This window comes from Gastrolobium bilobum, unplaced genomic scaffold (assembly GCF_033153095.1).
Source record: "Gastrolobium bilobum isolate Gb01-03AN ecotype WA unplaced genomic scaffold, APGP_CSIRO_Gbil_v1 utg455, whole genome shotgun sequence".
Taxonomy (NCBI): domain Eukaryota; kingdom Viridiplantae; phylum Streptophyta; class Magnoliopsida; order Fabales; family Fabaceae; genus Gastrolobium; species Gastrolobium bilobum.
In genome coordinates, this window is record NW_026896178.1 from 145,400 (window position 1) to 169,232 (window position 23,833).

The 23,833-nt window shown below is 35.6% G+C and overlaps 1 protein-coding gene across 1 annotated transcript; it reads right to left on the reverse strand.

Moving 5' to 3' along the window:
• Positions 1 to 4,471: 4,471 nt before the first annotated feature.
• Positions 4,472 to 23,435, reverse strand: LOC133298136 (dihydroflavonol 4-reductase-like). Its single transcript, XM_061497374.1, has 6 exons — positions 23,300 to 23,435; positions 22,978 to 23,144; positions 5,671 to 5,865; positions 5,364 to 5,523; positions 5,065 to 5,257; positions 4,472 to 4,808 (listed from the first exon to the last, which is right to left on the reverse strand). Exons 1-6 carry the CDS (start codon positions 23,415 to 23,417, stop codon positions 4,625 to 4,627), a joined length of 1,017 nt encoding a protein of 338 aa, XP_061353358.1. The 5' UTR covers positions 23,418 to 23,435; the 3' UTR covers positions 4,472 to 4,624.
• Between the last annotated feature and the right edge of the window lie 398 nt (positions 23,436 to 23,833).

Here is a 23,833-nt window from a genome sequence, read left to right on the forward strand (position 1 = left end):
TCCCCTTCAACTGGAAGACCAACTTTTCATCTTTGTATTATCTAATCAACAATAGCCACAAGCAAGTCTTAAGTTATTAGGCATAATGAAGCCATTTGAATTGTCGCCTCAGAGTACGTGCATAGCCAAACTTCTTGACATTGGTGTGATTTGGCTAACTGAAACCATGTTAAAGTCTAGCCTCGAAAACCATGCGAAGACAAAAACAATTTTGCAAATGAACAACGTGAAGTCAGGCTTATTAGGGGCCGCGTGAAGATTGACTTCAAATAAATGATCAAAAGCAAAGTTCAGTGTAAAGCAATGACTCAAGGCGGTGAAACTTCTAATTATGAAGACCGATCGGTGTATTCAATCGGCTGAAGTTATTTTATAACAGGAAGTTCGACATTCTTCAACAAACCAAAAGTTATCAAACTAGCATCTACATGCCAAGTGTCCAACGACGCTGACATGGTCGGATTTATTTTCAGCAATAACATCTCTTCATTAGCATATATATGTTTCTCTCCAATCACACCATTATAATTTCATATGATTATAAATTTCATATGAGTTGCTTAAACAATTATGAAGGCCGGGACGGTTTTCACTCCCGGTAATTATGAAGGTCGGAACGGTTCTCACCCCCGGTACACTATGAAGGTCGGGACGGTTCTCACCCCCGGTAATTATGAAGGCCGGGATGGTTTTCACCCCCGGTATACTATGAAGGCGAGACGACTCTCACCCCCGGTAAACAAAGTCCGAGATGCGCTACCCCTCGGCAAAAGTCCTAGATGGCCGGCGTCTGGCCAACGTCCCATCTAGGCACATTTTATCGTCATTTATACACTACTATACTAGTTGTTGCAGGATTTAAATTGGAGAAACTGGACATCAAAGACCCAAGTCACTAGGCATTATTTATTATACATTCATATCGCCGAGCTTATTTGTTAAAGAAAGGAATATACATATTTATCACCTGTGAAGACTCCCAGTCTTTTTCTCTCTTGGAACACATCCTCTCCTTGAGAAACTTTCATCTACTACATTATTTGTCACTAGCGAGATTTATTTCTGAAGAAAGGAGCATATATATTTATCATCAGGATCTTCATCACCTCTATCTCTTGGAGCAATTATCTTCGCCAGAAGTTTTCATCTACAACATTATATCATTATTATTATAAGGTCAAGACATCTTTATTTCAGCTGTTAAAATCTCCAGGCTGCTTGATTTCACATGGGCGTTATACACTCGTATCACCAACGAGTTTTATTGCTGAAGAAGGGAAATTTCTAAATCAGGAAGTATATATATCATGAGAATCTCCATCGCCCTCTATTTTGTAAGATCTCATGTACTACTTTATTTTCTCACGAAGCTCGGATCTGCAATCCTGTCGACTTTATTTTATCAGGTCATCAAGACATTCTTATTCCAGTTGTTGACATCTCTAGGATACTTGATTCAACATGAGCTCGCCAGCTTACTCTTACAATTAAATTATATATGATTCAACAACATTTGAAGACCTCCCTCAATAACAAGGCGCATATTTGAAGACAACAAAAGTTCAACACAATTGCAAGTCATAATAGAAGATTCTCTTGAAGCTCTCAGGCATCGCCAACCAGACAATTCATAATCGATGACAACAAATAAACAAGACATGAAGACCGACGTAATACTGATTGGTTACATTGTATCCCGCTCAAAACACGGCACACTACGGGTAACTAGCCTATGCTGCCATACATCTTGGCACCCTTGCTTCGCAAAGCTATCAAGCTAAGGGGCTTATTTTTCGGATCCACACCTCAAGCCCACATCTAGAACCTTCTAGAGGGCACCCATGGCAAGCCATAGAGTCTCACCACTGGGGGATTCCCCTTCCTGCACAGCTGCGCCTATACACTGACAGGAGCAGCATGTCTTGTCAAAAGACAAAGACATGGCTTAGGACAGCTCATAGAGGACCAGCTCAAGCCCCCAGGCAACATGGGAAGCTTCACTAGTGTCTTGGTCTCTACCATTGCTACTATGGACACCCCTATATCAACATACTTCACCCTCCATAAGAGACATCTATGTACCACCATGAGTACACTACCCATTATATCTATCTATATATATATATATATATATATATATATATATATATATATATTTATATGTGTGTTCGCTCGCACAACCTCTTATTATTTTAGTATTATATAAAGAGATATATCTTATCAGGACCAGAATAAGAAACAAAGATTATAGTTAATTTCTAAAGAACTAAATTTTTAGAATCCATATTTCAATTGTATTCGTCTCTTTCTGTATATTTTATATCCTTGTTTTATAACAAAATTAACTATTTATTTTACAAAGTAGGTTATTTTATATTTGATTATAACTAGTTTTATCAAAATATAAATTTATTTTTACTGTTTTTATCATTATTACTTAATTGATATTTTCTCTTACTAACATTACATCTTAATATTTTTAGTTTTCAAAGTTAATTTTTCTGTAGGTAATTATCAGCATTATTTGATTTATATATATTTTTACTAACTGTTACACTATATTAATTCTCTTTTTCAATTTATTTATTTTATAATTTTATTTTAAAAATTCTAAATTATTACTAGATGATTATTTTTGTTCTTATCTACTCACACTTTGTCTCTTCTTTTTAATTTTGTTATTTCTTTTTCTTTGAACTTAATATATATTTAATGATATTATTAAATGTCTTAAAAAGTAATATATATATATATATATATATATATATATATATATATATATATAATGGAAGGTAAATCAACTCAAAATGGGAACAGTTTTGATTTATACGTATAAACATGCAAAAAAATTAATTAATTGTAATTTAAATAAAAAATTATGATTTTATTGTTGTTTTCAAAATATTTACGCGTGTATTGTAATGTGTCACGTCCTGATTGGGCGTCTCAGGTCATGCCCCGTGGAGGCGTCAATGCCACGTGGGTCATGTCTTATTTAGGCGTGACCAGTGACGTCCAAATTGGGCGTGTGCAGTGCAGGTTTGAAGTCCACCTGGAGTGTGAATGGTGCAGATATATCTATTCAAACCCTTATCCTCTACACACTCTTCACAACTCTTCTGCATCATGAATCCTTACTTTTACATACAAAATTATTAGTTTATTCATTGTCTCTCATTTTATTTGTTATTCCATTTAAAAATGAGTTCATATTCTGTTTCTGTTCATGTTGTGTTATATTACAATGGTAGGAAGGTGAAAGGCCGACATGGTGTAATTTTTGAAGGTGAAAAAAGGGCAACATGTATCAAGCGTAACTCAACAATTGATGAACTGCGTTAGAGAATTCGTCAAAAGTTAGCTCTCCAAGGTAGCTAATCTATCATTCAGGTCACCACAAGGTTATGGCAATCTGGGTGAGGTAATCAGCGACCACATCCAAAATATCGTTGGGAGGTGGGCCCCCTGCATCTTACTGCGTCGGGTCTTCAGCTGACGAACATGCTCAGTATTCCTCATGCACTGTGAAATATGTGCTCTCTGCGTCCTCTTTCGGAGGACCTCCCACCTATACGGCCCAAGTATGATATTCATACTTGGATCAATAGGCTCTGGCGTATGATCGGATGTAGATCTCTCGGATTATGATGAATCAGCCATGATAAAATACTATAAAAAATATTAAATTTATTGTTACCATTAATTTATATTCAAACTATATATACATGTGTAATACAACATTAAAAATAATTTAGTTTACAACTAATTACAATATTTAAAATTAATATATATTTAAAAATTATGTACACACCCTGTACAAGATTATTGTCCAAATGAAATATAATATATGATAATTTCAATTACTTGTTCTAGGTCACTACTCATTACCTAAGTCACTATCAATTTTATGAAGCATACAAAAAATTTCAGGCAACTACCAAATTCCTAAGCCACTAATTAATTCATAGGTCAATAATATTAATTCCTAAGTCACTACAAAATTTCTACGTCACTTGATATTTCTATGTCACTAACAGTTTTCTAAGACACTAATAAATTCTTAAATCACTAACATATTCCTAATCTATTATTGTAATTTAAACATATAGGAAGCAAATATTAAAACCTTACTTTTCGGACAGAGCTTCGCTAACCAATTTTTCGCGGAAGGGAGAGTAACAATGTATTAGAGAGAAGTTAGAGGAGAGCAAAATGATAAAAGGGAAATTTTTTGAAGTATTTATATATTGCAGTGTATCACGCCTGGTTTGGGTGTCACTGTTCATGCCTAAATGGGGTATGACCTACGTGGCATTGACGCCTACTTTGAGTGTGACCTATGACGCCCAATTAGGGCGTGACACACTGTAATACACATATAAATATTTTTAAAACAACAATAATTCATAATTTTTTATCTAAATTACAATAAATTATTTTTTTTGTCCGCATAAACATGCATAACGGACAAAATAATTCCACTGAATTAGAAAATAGTTGTTAACTTCTTGAAAGAAACCTGGTCTCATAAACCTGGGACACTTTCACTACCAATTCTTAAAACAGGTATGCTTAAACACAAAGACAACCTGATATTATTAAACACAAAGATATGAAAGCATATTTATTTATTCACGATGCCAGTCACTGGAGTTTCTGCAAGTATAGGAAGAAGCTCTTTTTTCCTGCACGTGTCAACTGCTCCAGTGTACATATCCTCCAAGCTGTATTTAAATAGAAATCCCAAGTCTTTGATCTTCTTGGACGAAAATCTGACGTGCTCCAATTGATCTGGAATATTCTTGAACCTAAAAATCCAATGTGTACAATTAGTCCAACATATATATAGTTTTATCTAATATTTATACATGTTACTGTAATACTTTATTTTTCAGCATTTTTTTCACATTTTCAGTGCGAAACTAATTTTTAATCACGATTTAAAATTGGCTTTCCCGTAAGTCTTTTCTCGCAGCTTAATTGCTAAATTTAAATTTGCGTCCCATTTAAGCCATTAAATTTGGTTTATTACTGTAATACTTCAAAGTAGCTCGGAAGATTTACTTTGTGGGGACATTGTACTCTGGGTATTTTTGGTTAATCAATTTTGCAATGTCATGAATATTAGCCTCGCATGGAGAGCATATGTATCTCCCTTCTACTTTTGGCTGTTCAAACAGGAATATATGAGCAAGACAAAGATCATCTACGTGCACGAATTGGCCTTGCTTTATGATGGAATAATGAGCCTCATTTCCTGCCAATTTATGAGTATAACATTCAGCATATATATTAAAAAAAATTAATTAAGTAGTTCACAAAAAAATAACAATATGGTCCTGATATATTTATATATAATGTACCGGTGATGGGTGAAAGAGCAGTGATTAGGCTGAGTGGCATCGTTGGCACAAGAAAGGGACCCACAACAAGAGATGGTATGATTGTGACGAAGTCCATGTTATGCTCTTTGGCAAATTTCCATGCTTGTTGCTCAGCCAGTGTCTTAGAAACGAAATACATCTATAAAAATGGAACCAATTGTAAGGAGATTATTTATTCTCTTGGTTAATTGGTGTTTTAATTGTGATTTGCTGAATTAATTAGAATATGAAACTAAAAAATTAAAGTAAAAAAATGGAGGAATAAATAATGAAATAAAGTACTAACCCAGCCAGTCATCTTTACTCTTCGGCAGAGCTCAATGTCACTCCAACAGGACTCGTCGATGAAAAGCTTTTGGTGCTCTGTAACGTTGAGAGTTCCCGCTGAGGATGTAAATACAAGCCTTCGGACAGTTTTGACCTTCAGGCATGCTTTCATGATGTCTAGTACTCCGTTTATTGTAGGCTTGATCACTTCATTCTGCAATTCCAATCAAATGTCCAACCATACTAGAGTCAATCTACATCAATATTGCATTCCCATTTCAAGATTTTCACACCAACATTGTAAGAGAAAACTAACATAAAATTATACCCAAAAGCATCAATAACATTCTAAGAAACTCGCGCGCATAGATCTTACGCGCCAAATTTCTTTTCTCTGCTAGGACCTTCAACTGGTATGGGAGAAACAAGATCAACGTTGACTGAAGAAGAAGATAATATGAATCGGAGCATCAAGAAGCCAAAAGGATTGGAAATCCAAGATGAATTAATGGATGAACACATGCAAGGAGGAGATCCAAGCTCTTCAGGATCTCTAATTGGGGAAAAGAAGCTACGACAAGTAAACCGCTGACCCCTGGCAAGGAAACTGATGGTGAAGCTGATCCACCTTCTGGTGGTTCCTCAGGGAAGAGTAGTGGACAGGGACGTAAGGTTGTCTCTTATAAGGATAAGCTGTTGCGTCTCAATGGAGCTGAAGAAATGACATACAGCGAGGATGAGGACTGGATGTCTAGACAATGAAGGGAGGAAGAAGAGGAGGATATGTTAGAGGAAGGTGCTGAAGATGTAATGGAGGATCCCTTTTGTCCTTCGTACAAGTTTTTGAAAAGCCAGCATAAAGAGGATTGCAAACTATGGAGGAAAGCTCTCATCATTAAGCTTCTGGGGGAAGAGAATGAGAGCTCGGTTCCTGATGGTTAGGTTGGTGAAAATGTGAAATTTGATGGGATTCTATGAGATTATTGACATGGATAATGGATATTTGGTATTCATATTTCAGGATGATAGTGACTATAACCATGTTCTTAATGAAGGACCATGGATACTTGCAAATCGTTACCTAACAGTGTAGAGGTAGAGACCATTCTTCGACCCATATGATGAGCAATTGAAGAGACTTGTTGTCTGGATTAGAATTCCAGGTTTGCCTTTGGAATTTTATACTACTCATAATCTTTGAAAGATTGGTAGCATTTTTGGGAGACTCTCATGATTGATAAAAATTCTCTAAGGAGGAATGAAGTTGGAGATGGGGATATCACGGAGAGAGCTAGGTTTGCTCGTATTTGTGTTGAAATAGACCTTAGGAAGAGCTTCCTGTCAAAATTTAAAATTGGGGGGAGAGTTCTGCATGTGGGGTATGAGGGGCTCCATATTATATGTTTTGCTTGTGGCATGTATGACCATAGGAAGGACTCATGTCCTAGTGCTAAGGTTCATAAACATACCTCTGGAGATGATGGTCCTAATAAGGAGAATCAGGGTGGGAATGAAAATGTGAAAGAAGACGTGCAGCAGAAGGAAGAGGAGTCGTTTGGCACTTGGATGGTTGTTCAGAAACCAGGCAGAGGGCGCAAGATGAGAGTTTCTCCAGTTAAACAAGTTGTTAATAAAAACAGTTCTCCCAAACTTGTTGAAGATCACATTCCTAATGTGGTGGAAAATACTAGTGTTGGAGAAATGATGAATACAGATAGTCCAATAAAAGGAGTAGTCTCTGATGTTGGTACAAAGTCAGTTGAAAAGAAGGAAGGGATGGTGAGTAAGATAGATGGTGGAGGTGGGAAGGAGAGAAGGATAAAAGAACCATCCACGAGTAGCCAGAGTTCAGGGATGGAGAAACAAAAGAAAGGAGGAAATGCTGGTGTGTCCAAAGGATCAGGTGTAGGACCTATTGGGATGCATAGAATTAAATCCAATTCCAAAGGGGTAGCGAATAAAAACCAAATTTCAGAGAACTAGTCTCCCAATTCATTACTTGTAGGATCTCAGAAGATGGTCATTAGAAGCAAAGGTCCAGAAGGTGGAGTATTACAGCCTACACAAGATTTTCCTATCCATGCCAATGGTAAAAGCATGGAAGAGGGAACTCTGAACCTGTTGAGGACTGGACACTATGCTAAGAATGGGATGGAGCTTGATCATGCGAATTTAGCCTTGGGAGGAGCCAGAAATCATAATAATAATTGATGGATCAGCCCTTTGTGGTTGAGGTACTTTTATTTTGTACAGTTTTTTTTATGAATCTTTGTTCTTGGAATTGTAAAGGGGTAGGGAAAAAAGAGTTTCCTGCTCTGATTAGAGTCATTAAATACAGGTTTAATATTTAAGTGTTGGCCTTATTGGAGACCAAAACTCAGGGTGACAGAGGGGGAACCATCATACAGAAGCTGGGATTTCCTAAATTCTTTAAACAAGAAGCTGTGGGTTTTTCTGGAGGGATTTAGGTTCTGTGGGATGACAGAGATATTTATGTGGAGATCATTCAGTCTCATCAACAATATGTCCATACTAGTATCCATTATCCTGAAGATAAGAGGGTTGAGTTAGGTACTTTTGTATATGGGAGTCCTAGGAGGACTGAAAGAGTTAGCCTTGGGGAGGATTTGGAGGAGTTGGCTGGTTCAGTCAATTCTCATTGGGTTATACTTGGGGAATTTAATTCTCTGGTGAGTTTGTCTGAGAAGGTTGGAGGTAAAGATGTATGTTGGAGAAGTATCCAGGATATGCAGGAGTGGCTTGAAGTCTGCGGAGTGGAAGACATTGGGTTTAAGGGTCCGAGTTTACCAGGAAAAGGGGAAGTTTACAAGAAAGGATTAATAGAGTTGTTGTTAATGAGGAGTGGAATTTAGCCTGGCCCAACAAAGTGTTAGGACATTTACCTTATTTCAATTTTGACCATAGGCCAATCCTTTTGAGTTGTTGTCAATATTTTCAAGGAAAAAAGGGTGTGAAACAGTTTAATTTCTTAGCAGCATGGCTTACAAATTATGATTTTGGGAATATTGTAAAAAAATGTTGGGAGAAAGATGTGGACTAGATGGATGCTAGGAAAGAATTTGAGGTGGAGGCAACCAAATGGCATCATGATATTTTCAGAGATGAAATGAGACAGAAACATCGTATTTATGCTAGAATTCAAGGACTGGATCTGCAGCTAGAATCTCGATATGATAGGGAGCTCGAGAGGTTGCAGAGAGATCTGTGGAAAGACTTGCAAAAGATTTTGCTAAAGGAGGAGCTAACTTGGTTCCAAAGATCAAGAGTCAATTGGCTAAAATTTGGTGATAGAAACTCTAAGTTTTTTTCACTCATCTACTGTTGCCAGAAGAAGATTTAACAAGGTGGTTGCTATTAAGAATGAGCTAGGAGAATAGACAACTGATATGAAAGAGATGGTGGAGACAACAATGAGTTATTTTGAAAAGCTTTTTCTAGCTAATGGTGATGGTCATGAGGAATTCCCTGTTAAAGGAGCTTTCTTAAAGGTGGAGGGTCTAGAGATGGATAAGTTAGCTAGGTCCCCAGATGTTGAAGAGATTAGAAGAATTGTGTTTAAAATGGGCAGATTTAAGGCTCCAGGCCCAGATGGTTTGAATGCAGCCTTTTATCAAACTCAATGGCACATAGTTGGCAAGTCAGTTTGTGATATAGTCAAGAGTATCTTTGATGATCCAATGAAGGTGCAGTTAATCAACAAAACGCATCTTTGTTTGATTCCAAAGAAAGATAACCCTGAATGTATGAAAGAGTTTAGACCCATCAGCCTGTGTAATGTTACTTATAAAATTGTTACTAAGGTGGTTGCTGAGAGATTAAGAAACTGGATGCCTAATTGGGTTACCCCTAACTAATGTGCGTTTGTGAAAGGAAGACATAGTGCTGACAATATTCTAGTGGCTCAGGAGGTTATTCATTCGATGAGAAGGAAAAAAGGCAAACAGGAATGGATGATAATTAAAGTTGATTGGGATAAAGCTTATGATCAGTTTAGCTGAGAGTTCATTCATAAGACTCTCTAAGATATGGGGTTGCCGAATGGTCTGATTTCTTTAATTGATAAGTGTGTAGGGACCAGTAAGCTCAACATGCTTTGGAATGGGCAGCCTACTAGGTTCTTTAAACCTTCTTGTGGAATCAGGCAAAGGGATCCCCTATCCCCCCATCTTTTTATCCTATGTGTGGAAAGACTTGCCTGATTAATCCAGGTAGCCACTGAGGTGAAAGCTTGGAAACCAATTTCTCTGGGGGAAAAGGGCCCTCATATATCCCATTTATTTTTTGCTTATGACATCATTTTATGTGTTGAAGCTTCAATTCACCAGGCTCATGTCATCAGCCAGATCCTTAAAGTTTTTGCAATGAGTTCTGGTCAGAGAATCAGTATGGATAAAACTCGTGTTTTCTTTTCTAAGAATGTTAGTTTTGGTAGAGCTCAGGAGATAAGTGAATGCTTAGGCATTGAAATCACTTCAAATTTGGGGAAATACTTGGGAGGGATGCTGAATCATTCTAGAGTTAATAGAGCAACTTTTGGGCATGTTCTGGATCGTGTAAAAAATAGGTTGAATGCTTGGAATGCAAATTCTTTATCTTTAACTGGGAGGGTAACGTTAGCCAAATCAGTGATGTTTGCTATGCCTACCTATGCTATGCAAACTACCTAGTTGCCAAAAACTATTCGTGATGATATATAGAAGCTTACTCATGGATTCTTTTGGGGTTCTCTTCTAAGGAAAGAAAAAGTGTCCATCTTGTTAAATGGGATAAAATGTGTTCTGCCAAACAATATGGTGGTGTTAGGTTGAGGGACTTAAGAATTTTTAATCAAGCTTTTGTCATGAAGGTGGGATATGGACTTTTGGCTAATAAGGATGCTTTGTGGGCCAGAGTCTTGAGAAACAAATACAAGCTAGAGGATGGGTTCTTGCCTCAAATTTCGAATCATGTTAATGCTAGTAATATCTGGAGGGGCATTTGTTCATCATGGAATCATATCTTGGCAGGGACTAAGATTTTGCTTGGAAATGGTAGACAAACTAGATTCTGGAGTGATAACTGGGTTCCTGGTCTTGGGAAGCTTAATGAGAAAACTATCATACCTGTTCCTGAAGATGTTAGCCTATGCAAAGTGGCCTACTATGTGACTCAAGATGGTGATTGGGATTGAGACAAGTTCAATATGTTTCTCCCTGAAGATGTTTATGAAGCTATAGCCAGGGTTGAGCCACCCAAGAAGGAAGATGGAGCTGATAGGGTCATCTGGAGATATTCTAGCAATGGGGCTTTTTCTGTGAAATTAGCATATATGTTTATTAAAAATGTTTTGTCTTATATGCAGAACCAGAACCAGTGTTGGGACTTGGCCTGGTATTGGAGGGGACCAGAGAGGATTAAACATTTCATTTGGCTTCTTTTAGGGATTAACATATTAACTAATGAGCAAAGATGTCGTAGACATATGGGGGTGAGGCTCACTGTCCTAGATGTCTTTACCCATGTAAAGACTGCAACCATGTGATGAGCGACTACTACTGGGCTAAACAGATTTGGAGTTGCCTAATTGCTAAGTCCAGGTATAACTTATTTTTCTCTGGCAATTTTTTGGATTGGATTCATATTAATCTGAAGAAAGGGAAGGATAGTAATCAGGACCAGACATGGAGACTTACCTTTGGAGTCAGATGCTGGATGCTATGGCAATCAAGAAATAATTTTGTGTTTAAAAAAGAAGTGTGTAATCCTGAATCTATTTGTCATAAGATTAGGATTTATATTCAAAATGTAATCCATGCTGAGGCAACTCGAGATGAGGATACTATTTGTTCAAAGCAGAGGGAAGATATTATTGTCCAGTGGAATCCTCTTTTAAAAGGTCGGATTAAAGTAAACTTTGATGGTGCTTGTACTCTGAATGGAACCCAAAGTGGCTGTGGAGGAGTCTTACGAAATAGTGATGGGAAATGGTTGTTGGGATATATGAAGAAGATGGAGCAAGGCAATGCTCTGAAGGCGGAGTTATGGGGAGCTTTAGTGGGTCTCCAAGTTGCTTGGGATCATGGGTTTAGATAGATTCACTTGGAAGGAGATTCAACAGAAGCACTTCAATTGATTCAGGAAGGGAGTGCTGATGATCTTCCTCTTTGTTCGTTGGTTAAAAGAATCCAAGTGTTGATTGCAAAACCATGGAGGGTCATGTTTACTCATATAAATAGGGAAGGGAATGAAGTAGCTAATTGGCTGGCTTCTAAGGTGGACCGAAACTCTTAGGTTGTAGTTATTATTCCTAATGTTCCTCTGAATTGTAGGTTGTTGGTAGAGAAGGATCTGTTCGAAGGTTTAGAGTCCTCAACAGTCCTTAGGTAGTCTGTTGTTTTTTTTTTCCTAATATCCAAAAAAAATAAATTATTAACATAGACATAACTACTTAACTAAGTTGTTGAGTTGAATTTGTTATTATTCTGAACTTATCCAATGAGCTCAGTTTCTAGAAGCAACATTAAAGATAAGTTACGAGCTGAATAGATAAAGATATGATCTCATATCCTATACCTAAAGTATAAGTGATAAGATCACATATTCTATTCTCCAATAAATTCATAAATATTAGGACTTTACACCTACAAGTAACCTCTTCTATAAATAAAGGATAAGTCTTTCAAGTACACACTATGAACTCCGTGTTCTCTTAGCTGTGCATACACTCCACACTTTCAGCTATACATAATTGTTATTATGCATATTGATTTGTTATTCTTTATGGTGTCTCTTCCAAAATACAAATACTAACTTTTTGTTAGATATTTTTAATCTATATTGCAATCGACCAATTGTATTATATGATATTAGAGCTTTGTGACGAAAAATAGATTATTTGGACTTTAAACTTTGGATTACTAAAAGTGGACATCACTTGTTAGCATATGCTTATGGATAACAAAAGTTTCAACCAGAGTATGAAACAACAACAAAAAAGTATATAGAAGAAGAAAATGTAAAAGTGAAAAGAAAAGCGCGTGATATAATATACTTTGAAATTGGGAGAAGTCCGTCCACAACAACTCATCAATAACCTTGCTAAGTTAGGTAGGGTGATCTCAAGTGTTTTATTGGTGTGACGTGGCATAGGAGATTTGAGAGAGAATCTCCTTAAATGGAAATGGAAATACTTGGCTTTGGTGGCTGAGGATATTTTTGAATTTTCTGTACTTTTTGTTAGAGGACAAAAAGTTGTCGCATGACAAATATTTTCAATCTTATTTTTTCTGACCTTTTTCAAAATAAAAAATGAAACAATTTTTTTTATTCTGGTGTAACTGGATCAATAGTCAACTTCTTTTTCATTTGATACATAAAATTATTTTAAATTTTAAGGAATAAATATGTTTTTGTTCACACATACAAAAGAAGGGTAGAGTAATAGAGAAATTTGATCTTATATTGTAGTAATCAATTATATTTCAGGTACATTCATTTGGAGGGTGGTGAGTTAATATGGGATTAGTATTTTCGCAAGTATCTATGAATGAGAAATTGCAAGGGATAACGTATCATTGTGCACAAAGGGGAGACAACATTGCTAGAGCGTGGGGTGTGAGTACAATAATAGCTAAAAGTAAAATAGGCCAAAAAATGTGTACCTAGTGACTTTAACCCTTATTTATAATGGGTTACCTGGTTGGGCTAGTATTCTAGTTGGTATTGGATTGTTATGAGATCTTATTTCAATGATATGATAAGATCTTTATCTCTCTTATCCATTATTTGTTATCTTACTTATCTGTTGAAGATTGTTGAGATATAACCCTATTAGTTGGGTCCATAATAGTTGCCCACAACTCTGCAATTCGAACATTTTGGGATGCTGAGTTATTAGCTTATAACTAGTTCTGATAATGCCGGGTCTGGGTTAGAGGCCCGTCTTTAGCTAGGTATGTTTTGGTGCTTAGGTTTGCTGTCCAATTCGTATTGGGGACGACCTTAGTGGGCGAAAAAGGCCGGACTTGTGTTTATTGGGCGCATAGGTCAACCTAGATATTTTGAATCAAATGTTGAGGCTGGCTTTAATGGCATCAGATTCCTACAATTTGACCATGTGTGTTATGTTGACCACCTCTTCTACTGCTAAGTCCAGTTTAATCTATGTGACCTGACTCTGAAATTCATTTTGGGAAGGTCGTCACATTTGGCTGACCCTTTGCCTTCCATTAGCTGCCTTGGCATTACGCCTTTCCATGTGTCACGTTCTGATTAACCCGATGTGCATTGAGAGAAGAATGTCATCCTTGCATTTCGTGTGTAATGATGGATTGTTCACATCTCCATATCACAACTTTCCCTTTATGTAAATTCTTAATTATGCCCCAAACCTTTTGTATTCACGTTTAAAGGTGATTTTGGCTCAATTCTTGCTCACTTATGTGCAGAGGTGGCAAAGCGACGGGGAGGGCTAGGCGGGTTGGGCTAGGCGGGTTGGGCAGGTTGAAAAACTCATCCTGTCCCACCCCGTTTGGCGAGCGAGGTGGGTTGGCTCGTCGGGCTAAGCCCATTTTTCCAACCCTGTTGTTTTGATTTTTGAAATTTCTTGGCTAGTTTTCCTCCCTTCATTCTTTATCTTCTTGACAACTTCCTCATCATTTTTGGGTTCCTATTGTTGTATCTTCTTGGATTTGCTTCACTTGCTTTTTGGATTTGAAGGTAAAACATTTGCATCTGGGTTCCTTGTGTTTTTTCTTTCTGAAGACGCCCTCGAATCAAGCTTAAATAGGACGCCTCTTTCTTTTCATATGGTTTCCATCTTTTTGTTCGCAGTCTATTTGGTTGGCCTGGGTATATTAAGATAGCGTTTAAGGTTTAAGAGTTATATTTTTCAGTAGCCCCTTCCCCTTCTATTGGTTTTTGGATCTCTTTGCGAGCGAGGTTTCTTGGTGGAGATCAACGAGGGGGAAAATGCCTCTGAGAAGCCTAGCCGTGATGGTAGCGGCTGAGGTGTTGTGGAGGAGGACACCCTTATCTTTACCTTGCTCCCAGGGCAAAGTTCTAGTTGTTTGGCATTGATATAACTGCTTCTTCGAGGTTATTGTAGCAGGAACGATAAGAGGAGGTCCGCCTTACCTCGATATGGACAAGGTCATGCTGAGTCTCCAATCCGAGGGAGGGTTCTGGATGACCTCAGTCGTGGAAGCGATGAGTCTATAGGCCGTGCTGAAGTCAGGTATTCGGCTATCAACCGAGCTTCTATGTTGATTTCATCAAGGTCATCTGGACACCAACGTAGACGAGGGGAGCTCAGTCACATTATCCCCTCGTCCTTTTGCAGTGAAGATAAAAAGAGTGACACCCAAAGGCCCTCGTCATGGCTGAGTCCGAAGAAAAGAAGGGTTGGGTCACTATTCGTGGTGTTGCATCACTGAAAGTATTTCGCATATTTAAGGAGTCTTTTCAGAAGTTCAAAAATCAATTCTACATGATGTCTATTCATCTGGGCTTTCGTCCTTGGTTTGTGATTAGGGAGAACGAAGATGGGGTGTTATAGATCGAGTTTCCCCTTTATTGATCTTGGAGACATTACTTTAAGAAAATAAAAAGATACTGGACCCCTGAATCATTGCTCACTAACAAAGAGCGACTAGCTTTCAACACCTTGATGAAGTACGTAGAAGACTATGCTGACTTTGATTTGGGCCGACACGTAGAGAAGTTTGGGACCGATTTAGATGCTGAATTGGTATGTTACCTCAGGGCCATTTTTTCCCTAACTCCCTGCCTTCATTTTGCAGCCTATATAACAGGCCCTTTTTAAATAAAATTTATGATGAAAGACTCGTGCAAAGGGAAGTCTCCTGTGGCAGAATCCCCCGAGGGTAACCAGAAAAAATGGAGATTTCAGATTTCAGGGATCAGTCTTTTTGCTCAGGCCGTGATTTCTCAGGTGGCCGCTCCCCCATCTCCTACACCTAACCCAATATTCGGGGACACCATTTTTCTTGAATCGAGAGAGCTATAGGTGGAGGGAGATTCTGACGAGCTTTGTGCAGTGATCGAGGCTCCTTCTCCGTTGGTTAAGAGTGCTCCACTCAAGGATGACATGCTGTCTGCTCTTAACCGAATGAAGGAGGAGACTTTTAAGGAGGCTTCCTTGGTTCGGTCATTTCAAAAACTCCACCTGGTCTATGAGTCTTCAAGTTCCTCCAATGCGGCATTTTCCTTGAGTGTGTATGAGCTCTCCAAATCTTTGACCTCCCTGGGCAAGGAGAAGGCAAATCTAGAGGTCAATGTTTAGGTCCTTAAGAACAAGCTTTTGAAAGCAGAGGAAGACTTTAAGTCCTCCACGGCCGTCGGTGAGGCCGCGCTAATGGAGAAAGATGATCAACTTGAGGAACTCCAAGCTAATTTTGATGAAGTCCATTCTTGTTTACCAAGTTGGTTGAGGAGTCATTCACTAATGTTATTGATTAGGCACATATTCCTAACCTGGGACTCGTTACCGACGAGATGGATGCCAATTATTTTGTGAAGGACGAACCTATCCTCCCTAACACCCCGGAGGCGGTAGATCCCCCAGACAAAGCTGAGGCAGGAATTTATTGGGAATAGATTTATGCTGCTAATATTCTTTTTGTTATTCTCTTGAGACTCCTCTCGAGCAAACTATCATCTTCTTCATTTTTTATTTTATCACTGCATTCCCAATCGCGGGGCCGTGAGAGTTGAATTCTAACGATCCCCATAGACAACATCAATCTTGATCCTAGCGAATCAGAAAGGTCCACCTGGAGAGTGGTGAGTTAATATGGGATCTGTATTCTCACAAGTATTTATGAAAGGGATACGACATAGGATAATGGATCGCTTTGCACAAAGGGGAGACAACATTGCCAAAGCGTGGGGTGTGTACACAATGACAACTGAAAGTATAATATGCCATAAATTGTGTACCTAGTGACTTTAACTCGTATTTATGATGGGTTATTTGGTTGGGCTAGTATCCTAGTTGTTCTGGAATTGTTACGAGGTCATATCTCAATGATATGATAAGATCCTTATCTCTTATATCCATTGTTTATTATATTACTTACCTGTTGTATATTTTTGAGATATGGCCCTATTAGTTGAGTCCATAACAAATTATAAATTTACAAAAGATTTTACTAATTGAACTAGCTGGTATCTATAAAGATGTGAACTGTCATTGTATCTCTCTTTAACTGTTTTTTTAATGTTTATTATTAAGGTATAACACTATCAAAGTAGATAACGAGAATACCTAAAAATTTTAAGTTGATTAATAATATTGAAATAGTTATCTTTTCTCCTCTTAGATGGTGATATATTGTGTCTTCTTAACTAAAATAAAAAACAATTGTGATTATTAATAATAAAAAACACAGTGTCTCTCTTCAATAAAAACCAAAACATGATTAAATAAATTAATTTGCCAATTATATGCCAATAATTGATTAATACATAATAAAATAATATACTAAAGAGTTCTACCAAAACCAAATGGGTAAAAAAACAAATTTAATTACGTTCCCTTATTTACAAAAAAAAAAAACAAATTTAATAAAAAAATTTAGAAAAATATATTAAAAAAACCATTATACCAAAATGACGTTTTGTAAAATAATAGTACCTTTCCCTCGCGTGCCAGTGGTCTTTGACAGTGACTTTTTTTTATGGGATTTATGTTTTTTTTCCTCACGTGGTCTCATATTGGTATCTAATATAGGAAAAAAATTTATCCTATATAATAAACATTAAACCTATTTTAATTAAATTAATCTTGTAACTCTCACACAACAGTTGACTTTCGAAAACAGCTAACAAACTCGTCAACCTATTCCCGCATAAAAGGGGTACTGTATTTCGGGGTGTTCGCGGTCTGGATTGGATCGGTTTTGGGAACAAAAATCATCTTATCCAATTTCTTCGGTTTGATCATGTAATCATCCATCCGGTTTGGATTTTTTTCAAATCTGATCCGATCCGATCCAATTTTTTTCGGTTTGGATTGGATCGGTTTTCGGTTTTTTGAAATTCCTAAATTTGTTTCATAATTATTGTGCAAATAACATCATTTCTATATATTGTCTTTGTGAATTTTTTTCTTTTGAAATACAAAAGTATTAGTAAACAATAATATATATATAATTTTTTCGGCAATGAGATATGAAGCTCTACACAGATAAAACTTTGTTGATAAGATGTGACTAGATTTTTTCTTGGATTTAGTTGATGGGTTAATGGGTCTTGAGTTTAAAAATTTGTGGGATATGATTGGGGAAATGCCCAAGTAGGTAGAGGAGAATTAATATATTGGATCGGTTTGGATTGGATCGGTTTTCATCACTCAATCCGAAAACCGATCCAATCCAATTAAAATTTGCGGTTTTTTTTCGATTTTTGATTTTTCGGTTTTCGAGTTATTCGGTTATCGGTTTTTCGATTCGGTTATTGCGGTTTGAATCGGTTTGGTTCGGTTGATGAACACCCCTAACTGTACTGACATTAACCAAGTAATTACCTTTTTTTTGTTTGGTAATCAGTAATTACCTCATTCAATCGTCAGTGGCCGAGCCAGATCAAAAGTTTAGGTGGTACCAAAAAATTTTAACATATTAAATTATCAAGATATTTATCGTAATTATACAAATTAATCAAAAAAAATTATTATGAATTCTAGCATAGTTATTTAAATTATGTATTAAATAATATCAGAGAACATTGAAAATTCAAATGAACAATCGTTAATGATTATGAGTTCGCTTTTTCTGCAGTCATTGTAGATAAGTTATCTGCTGTAAGTCCAATATGACATCGTTTTGGGACGAAAATCATGGTGTTTTTGTAATTTTAATTTATTCTAGGATTATTATAGTCTTTATAATTATAATTTTTCAATTCCAAATCGACGTTATTTTGAGAGTAAATGCAGATAACTTATATGCATTAAGTGCAGAAATATTTTTCTAAATGATTATATATCAAAGCAAACATATAAAAAGACATTAACTTTTTGGGTAAGCATTTGAAACATAAGAATTTCACTTTCCTCCCATAGCATCATAAGTAATGAACCAAGCATTATTATAAGGATATGAAAACAAACAAATATAATATTTTTCTATAAATTTCACTTTATAATTGAGATATTAACTATAAATTAAAGCATACTGACAACATTTAGAGCCAAAGAGATTCTTCTTCATTATACTTTTCTATTTACAAAATATATTTTTGTTTGATTCTTCCATCTTTTCATTTCGTAAGCCATTGCTATTTCAATCGAAGTCTCGCAGGGCTAGCAAGTTATGCAACAACTCAGATGAAAAAAGGAGCAAGAGAGAGAAATCTGATTACAATTGTAAGTCACAAATTAAGACTTTGAAAATGATTTTAATTTATGGGTTAGGTAAAAGAATTTAGGTATTGGATTTTATTTTTTTATTGAAAAACATAAATATAATTATATTTATTTAGGTGGTGCTAAATTATAAATTTAATCTTTGTTAATTATAATTAATTATAATTTACATATAATAAATAAATTTTTTTAAAACCAAGCAGGTGCCAAGCACCTGTTGGCAAAGGAGTGGCTCCGCTACTGTCAATCGTAATGATTCAAGCATAACCTGATTGTGTTATATAATGAATGCGTGCCCGAAATAGCAACATGACTCAGATTCCCTCGCGTTTGTGGGTGGTTTTTTTTAATTAAATTAATCTTGTAACTATCACAACCGTTGAGTTTAAGTCTTTAACAAACAGCTATCCAACTTATCAACTTATTCCCGCATAAAAGGGGTACTCAGTACTCACATTCACCAAGGAATTACCTCATTTAATTATAATGATTCAAGCATAACCTGATTGGGTTATAAAATGAACGCGCGCAAGAAATAGCAATATAAAAAGGAAAAAAAAATCTTATATTATAGAAAAATTCTAATTTTATGTCGTAGATATATTAAGTGTGAGATCCACTTATTTAAAAAAAAAATGACATATTTTTTATGATATGTGTAGAAAAAATTTGTTTTCTTATACAACATAAGAAAAATAAATTCCATAAAAAAAATATTTTTGAACCGGGTATAATTCAGTTGACAATATGGGTTGAGTACAGTGGGGAGAGACTTCCCACTAATACTTCTTTGAGGAGGGATGATTAACTTCAAAAATTTAATTTCATGATCGGTTCAAAAAATTAAAACTTACAAAAATACTAAAGACAACTCACTTCAAAGACTAACGATGGTTGATATAACAAAAAGAATAAATGTTTGTTTTTCTATAGTTACTTTAGATAACTTTATCTAATGTTTATTGAAATGACATCGTTTTAGGATAGAAATCATGGTATTTTAGTAATTTTGATTTATTTCAGGAAAATAATAGTCATTATCATTCTAATTTTTTAATTTTTCAACCTCAAAACGACGTCGTTTTAATGAACATTAGACAAAGTTATATAAAATAACATCAAAAACTTTTTTTCCTAGCGCCCCCTCTTTCTAAAAAAAAAAGAAAGAAATAATAAATAATTTCGATAGCAGAGGGCTCCATCATGCCGTGAAGTTTGCACTTTGCAACTGACATAACAGTCAATACGCGCTTTTAAGACGACCAAAAAACAACCACATTTAAATACTTCAATTAGAAGTTATTAAATGGACAATTCCATTTCATTCAATTAAAATATCTCCTCTATGTATTCATGAAATGCTGGGTTAGTTTGCCACCATTTAAAGAGTAAATCTTGCGGAGGATGCCCATGAATTAACTTGATTCTGGGCTCGTCTTGACTCGTCTTCATAAGGTAATTAGGATTGGTATAAAAAAAAATGCCACTACTTAATTTCATACACAGTTATCAATAGTGGATTGTGATCTGGCGTGACTAACCCTAAAAAATGCTATAGGGTTATAGCGGATTGTAGTTGCGGAATAATAGAATCTCTCTATATATATATATATTATGGAAAAAAATATTTCTACAGTTAATACAGATGCATTTATTTCCAAAACAAAGTCGTTTTGGTATTAAAATCTTAAAAAATTATAAATATAAAGATTATTATAATCTTGAAATAAATTAAAATTACAAAAATATCATGATTTCCGCCCAAAACGATATCATTTGGACTTACTGCAGATAATTAATATACAGTAACTGAAAAAAAGCGAACTCATATATTATCCATTCATAATAAAAAAATAGTAATATGATGGCAGTATAACTGCTATATTCTTTATTATATTTAAGAAAATGATTTATTATTATATTACTATTTATTATTATTATATATATATATATATATATTAAAAAATAAAAACAGTCATTCACAATAAAAATGATAATACGCCATTTTCTTAAATATAATAAAGAATATAGCAATTATATAACAGCTATTTTTAAAAAAAGTATATTATAACCTATAGTAAATTTAACATACTTGGACACAATATTTTAAGCGTGCTAACAGCACTAGTGGGAGACATTTTTTTTATCCCAAGAGTGACAAAAGTGGTATATGCAATAGTGTTGATAGCACGATGAAAGTGATAGTTGAATCCAGTTTGACTTTGGTACAGCCAAAATATAAAAAAAAATATTTTTTTGGTCGATGGTCGCTTTAATTCTTAGTAAATAAAAAGATTATTTGTGATCTTTAAAAAATTCAAAATGGATCCATTTTAGTCTTTTTGAGCGACTAATATGAGTTTTTTTTGAATTTGTGAGAGATCATAATTTCAACTAAATGAGTCCATTTTAAATTTCTTAGAAATCACGAATAACCTTTTTATTTGCTAGGCAGACGTCATAAAATTTGCTGAGAACTAAAAAAGATATTTACCTAAACAAAAATATTGACCTGACTAAAGATGTGCCCATTGGAATTGCTCATAAGTTGGAGTGGGTGGCTCCATTTGATTTGTTTGGCACAAGTGGTAAAAAATTAAAAAAGATGATAGAAAAAAATAATTAGAAAAGACCAGAAAAAATTAATAAGAAAAGACCAGAAAAAAATTAATAAATGCCAGAAACAGAGAGAGGAAATAACAAAATATAATTGGCCAGAGACCAGAAAAAAATAATAAGAAAAGACCAGAAAAAAAGTAAAAAATTAAAAACATGCCAGAGACAGAGAGAGGAAATAACAAAATATAATTGGCCAGAAAAATAGAGAGAGGAATCCATAGCAAAGAGCAAGATATAACACAGAGAGAAAGATACAGCACAGAGCTATGGTGCAGCTTCACGCAAAGATAGAGTGGAAAGAGGCAGGCAACTTCATGAGACAGGAAGATAGAGTGGGTTTGGGTTAAATAAAACAGCTAAAAACCCGCATCCAGCTATTCGTCCTTGTAAGCTATTTTCCGCAATTTGACTACAAAAGCGGACACAATTCCTTTCCCGAGTGGCGCAGAGTCCGTTATTCCGCTACCGTAAACTACATCCAGCGCGGCTCCGGATATAACAGTAAAGAATCAATCTAATTCAAATGTTTAAATTAATAGATGAGAATTTTTTAATAGTTTATATTATTATCTAACATCTTCTCTATAGTCCTTGCGCGCTATCGTAACCTACATCCAGGCTTGGGCACAATAGCACAAAGAACCAATCTAACTAAATGTTTAAGTTAGTGGAGGAGGACTTTTTAATGATTTATATTATTGTCTAACACACTCTTTCACAATAGAGCTCATTAGGCTGAAGGGTGGATAATGCACAGATTTATCTATCTGTGATAAGAAAGTTTCACACAAAAAAATGGAGGCGGAGAGAATCGAACACGACCTATCTGTGCTGAGAAAGTTTCACAAGAGACTGGGGATGGAAATAATCAAACACGAGAGGATACTCTAATATTATATAAAGAGACTGAGGACGGAAAGAATCAAACACGAGAGTATACTCTAATATTATATAAAGAACCAATCCAACTCAAAAAAAACTTAACCTAGTGGATAAAGACTTTTTAATAATTTATTCTATTCTCTAAGGGTGGGCCACCGTAGCCCGCATCCAGCACGCACTGCTATTAACTACTATGATTTCATATTCTCATAGGCCGAGCGAGTCCTCACACAAAAAACAGGTCAATGGCTTGTGGGTGGAATTTTACACGGATTGCACTGTTCGGTTATCAAGAAATTTGAACAGAAAAAAAAAAAAAAAAAAAAATTTAAGATTGTTATCTAAATACTCTTAAAACATTGTTGGTGTACGTGTTTAGAAATCAAGTATCAATTCGATGGATGACGAAAAAAACAAAGTGTGAATTAATGAGCATACCTCAGGGTCCTTGGACTCGAAATCCATTGGTGAAGCCAGATGGAAAACTCCGATGCACCCTTTTATGGCTTCGTCAAAGCTTCCCTCTTCAGCAAGGTCAGCCTTCCACAGAGACAGGTTGGTATTTGCACCCGGCAGTTCCAGCAAATGCTTCACCTTCAAGTAGGCTGCAGGGTACGTGCAATATAATGCTTAATTTCATTATATATATATATATATATATATATATATATATATATATATATATATATATATATATATATATTAGCTGATTAAAAAGGTGAATTTAGGCATGACATTAAAAATGATGCAAAAATGGGACCTGGGTCGCGTACGGTGGCTCGAACCTTAAAGCCATGCTCGATGAGTCTCATGACTAGCCATGATCCGATGAAACCCTCAGCCCCTGTAACACAAACGGTTTCGGATGCTGAACTCATATTCCCTCTGTTTTTATTTTTTCTTATTGGGCTTGACTTTAGAGTAGAATGGAAAACAATACATGGAGAGGGTGCTTTTATATAGTTTTTTTTTTTTTTTTTTCAATACAGCTTTTATATAGACTTTCGTACTATAGCAGGAGTGAGGAGAAGCTAAAATTTACCTAACAGTCTAGAAATTCCGTTGAACGTGGATGTTAATTGTAGTGACAACTATTTCAAAAATTTAACTTAAAAAAACTTATTATGGAATAAATCAAGGGATAGGATATTGTGACACCCAAGTTATGTTATACCCATGTGACACCCAGTCAATCTCACCGTTAGATCGCTTATGTTGATCCAACGGTTATATTTATTTCCATCTTTGTATGGTCATGATTTTCCAAATTTAAAGTGAAATCATTAAATATGAG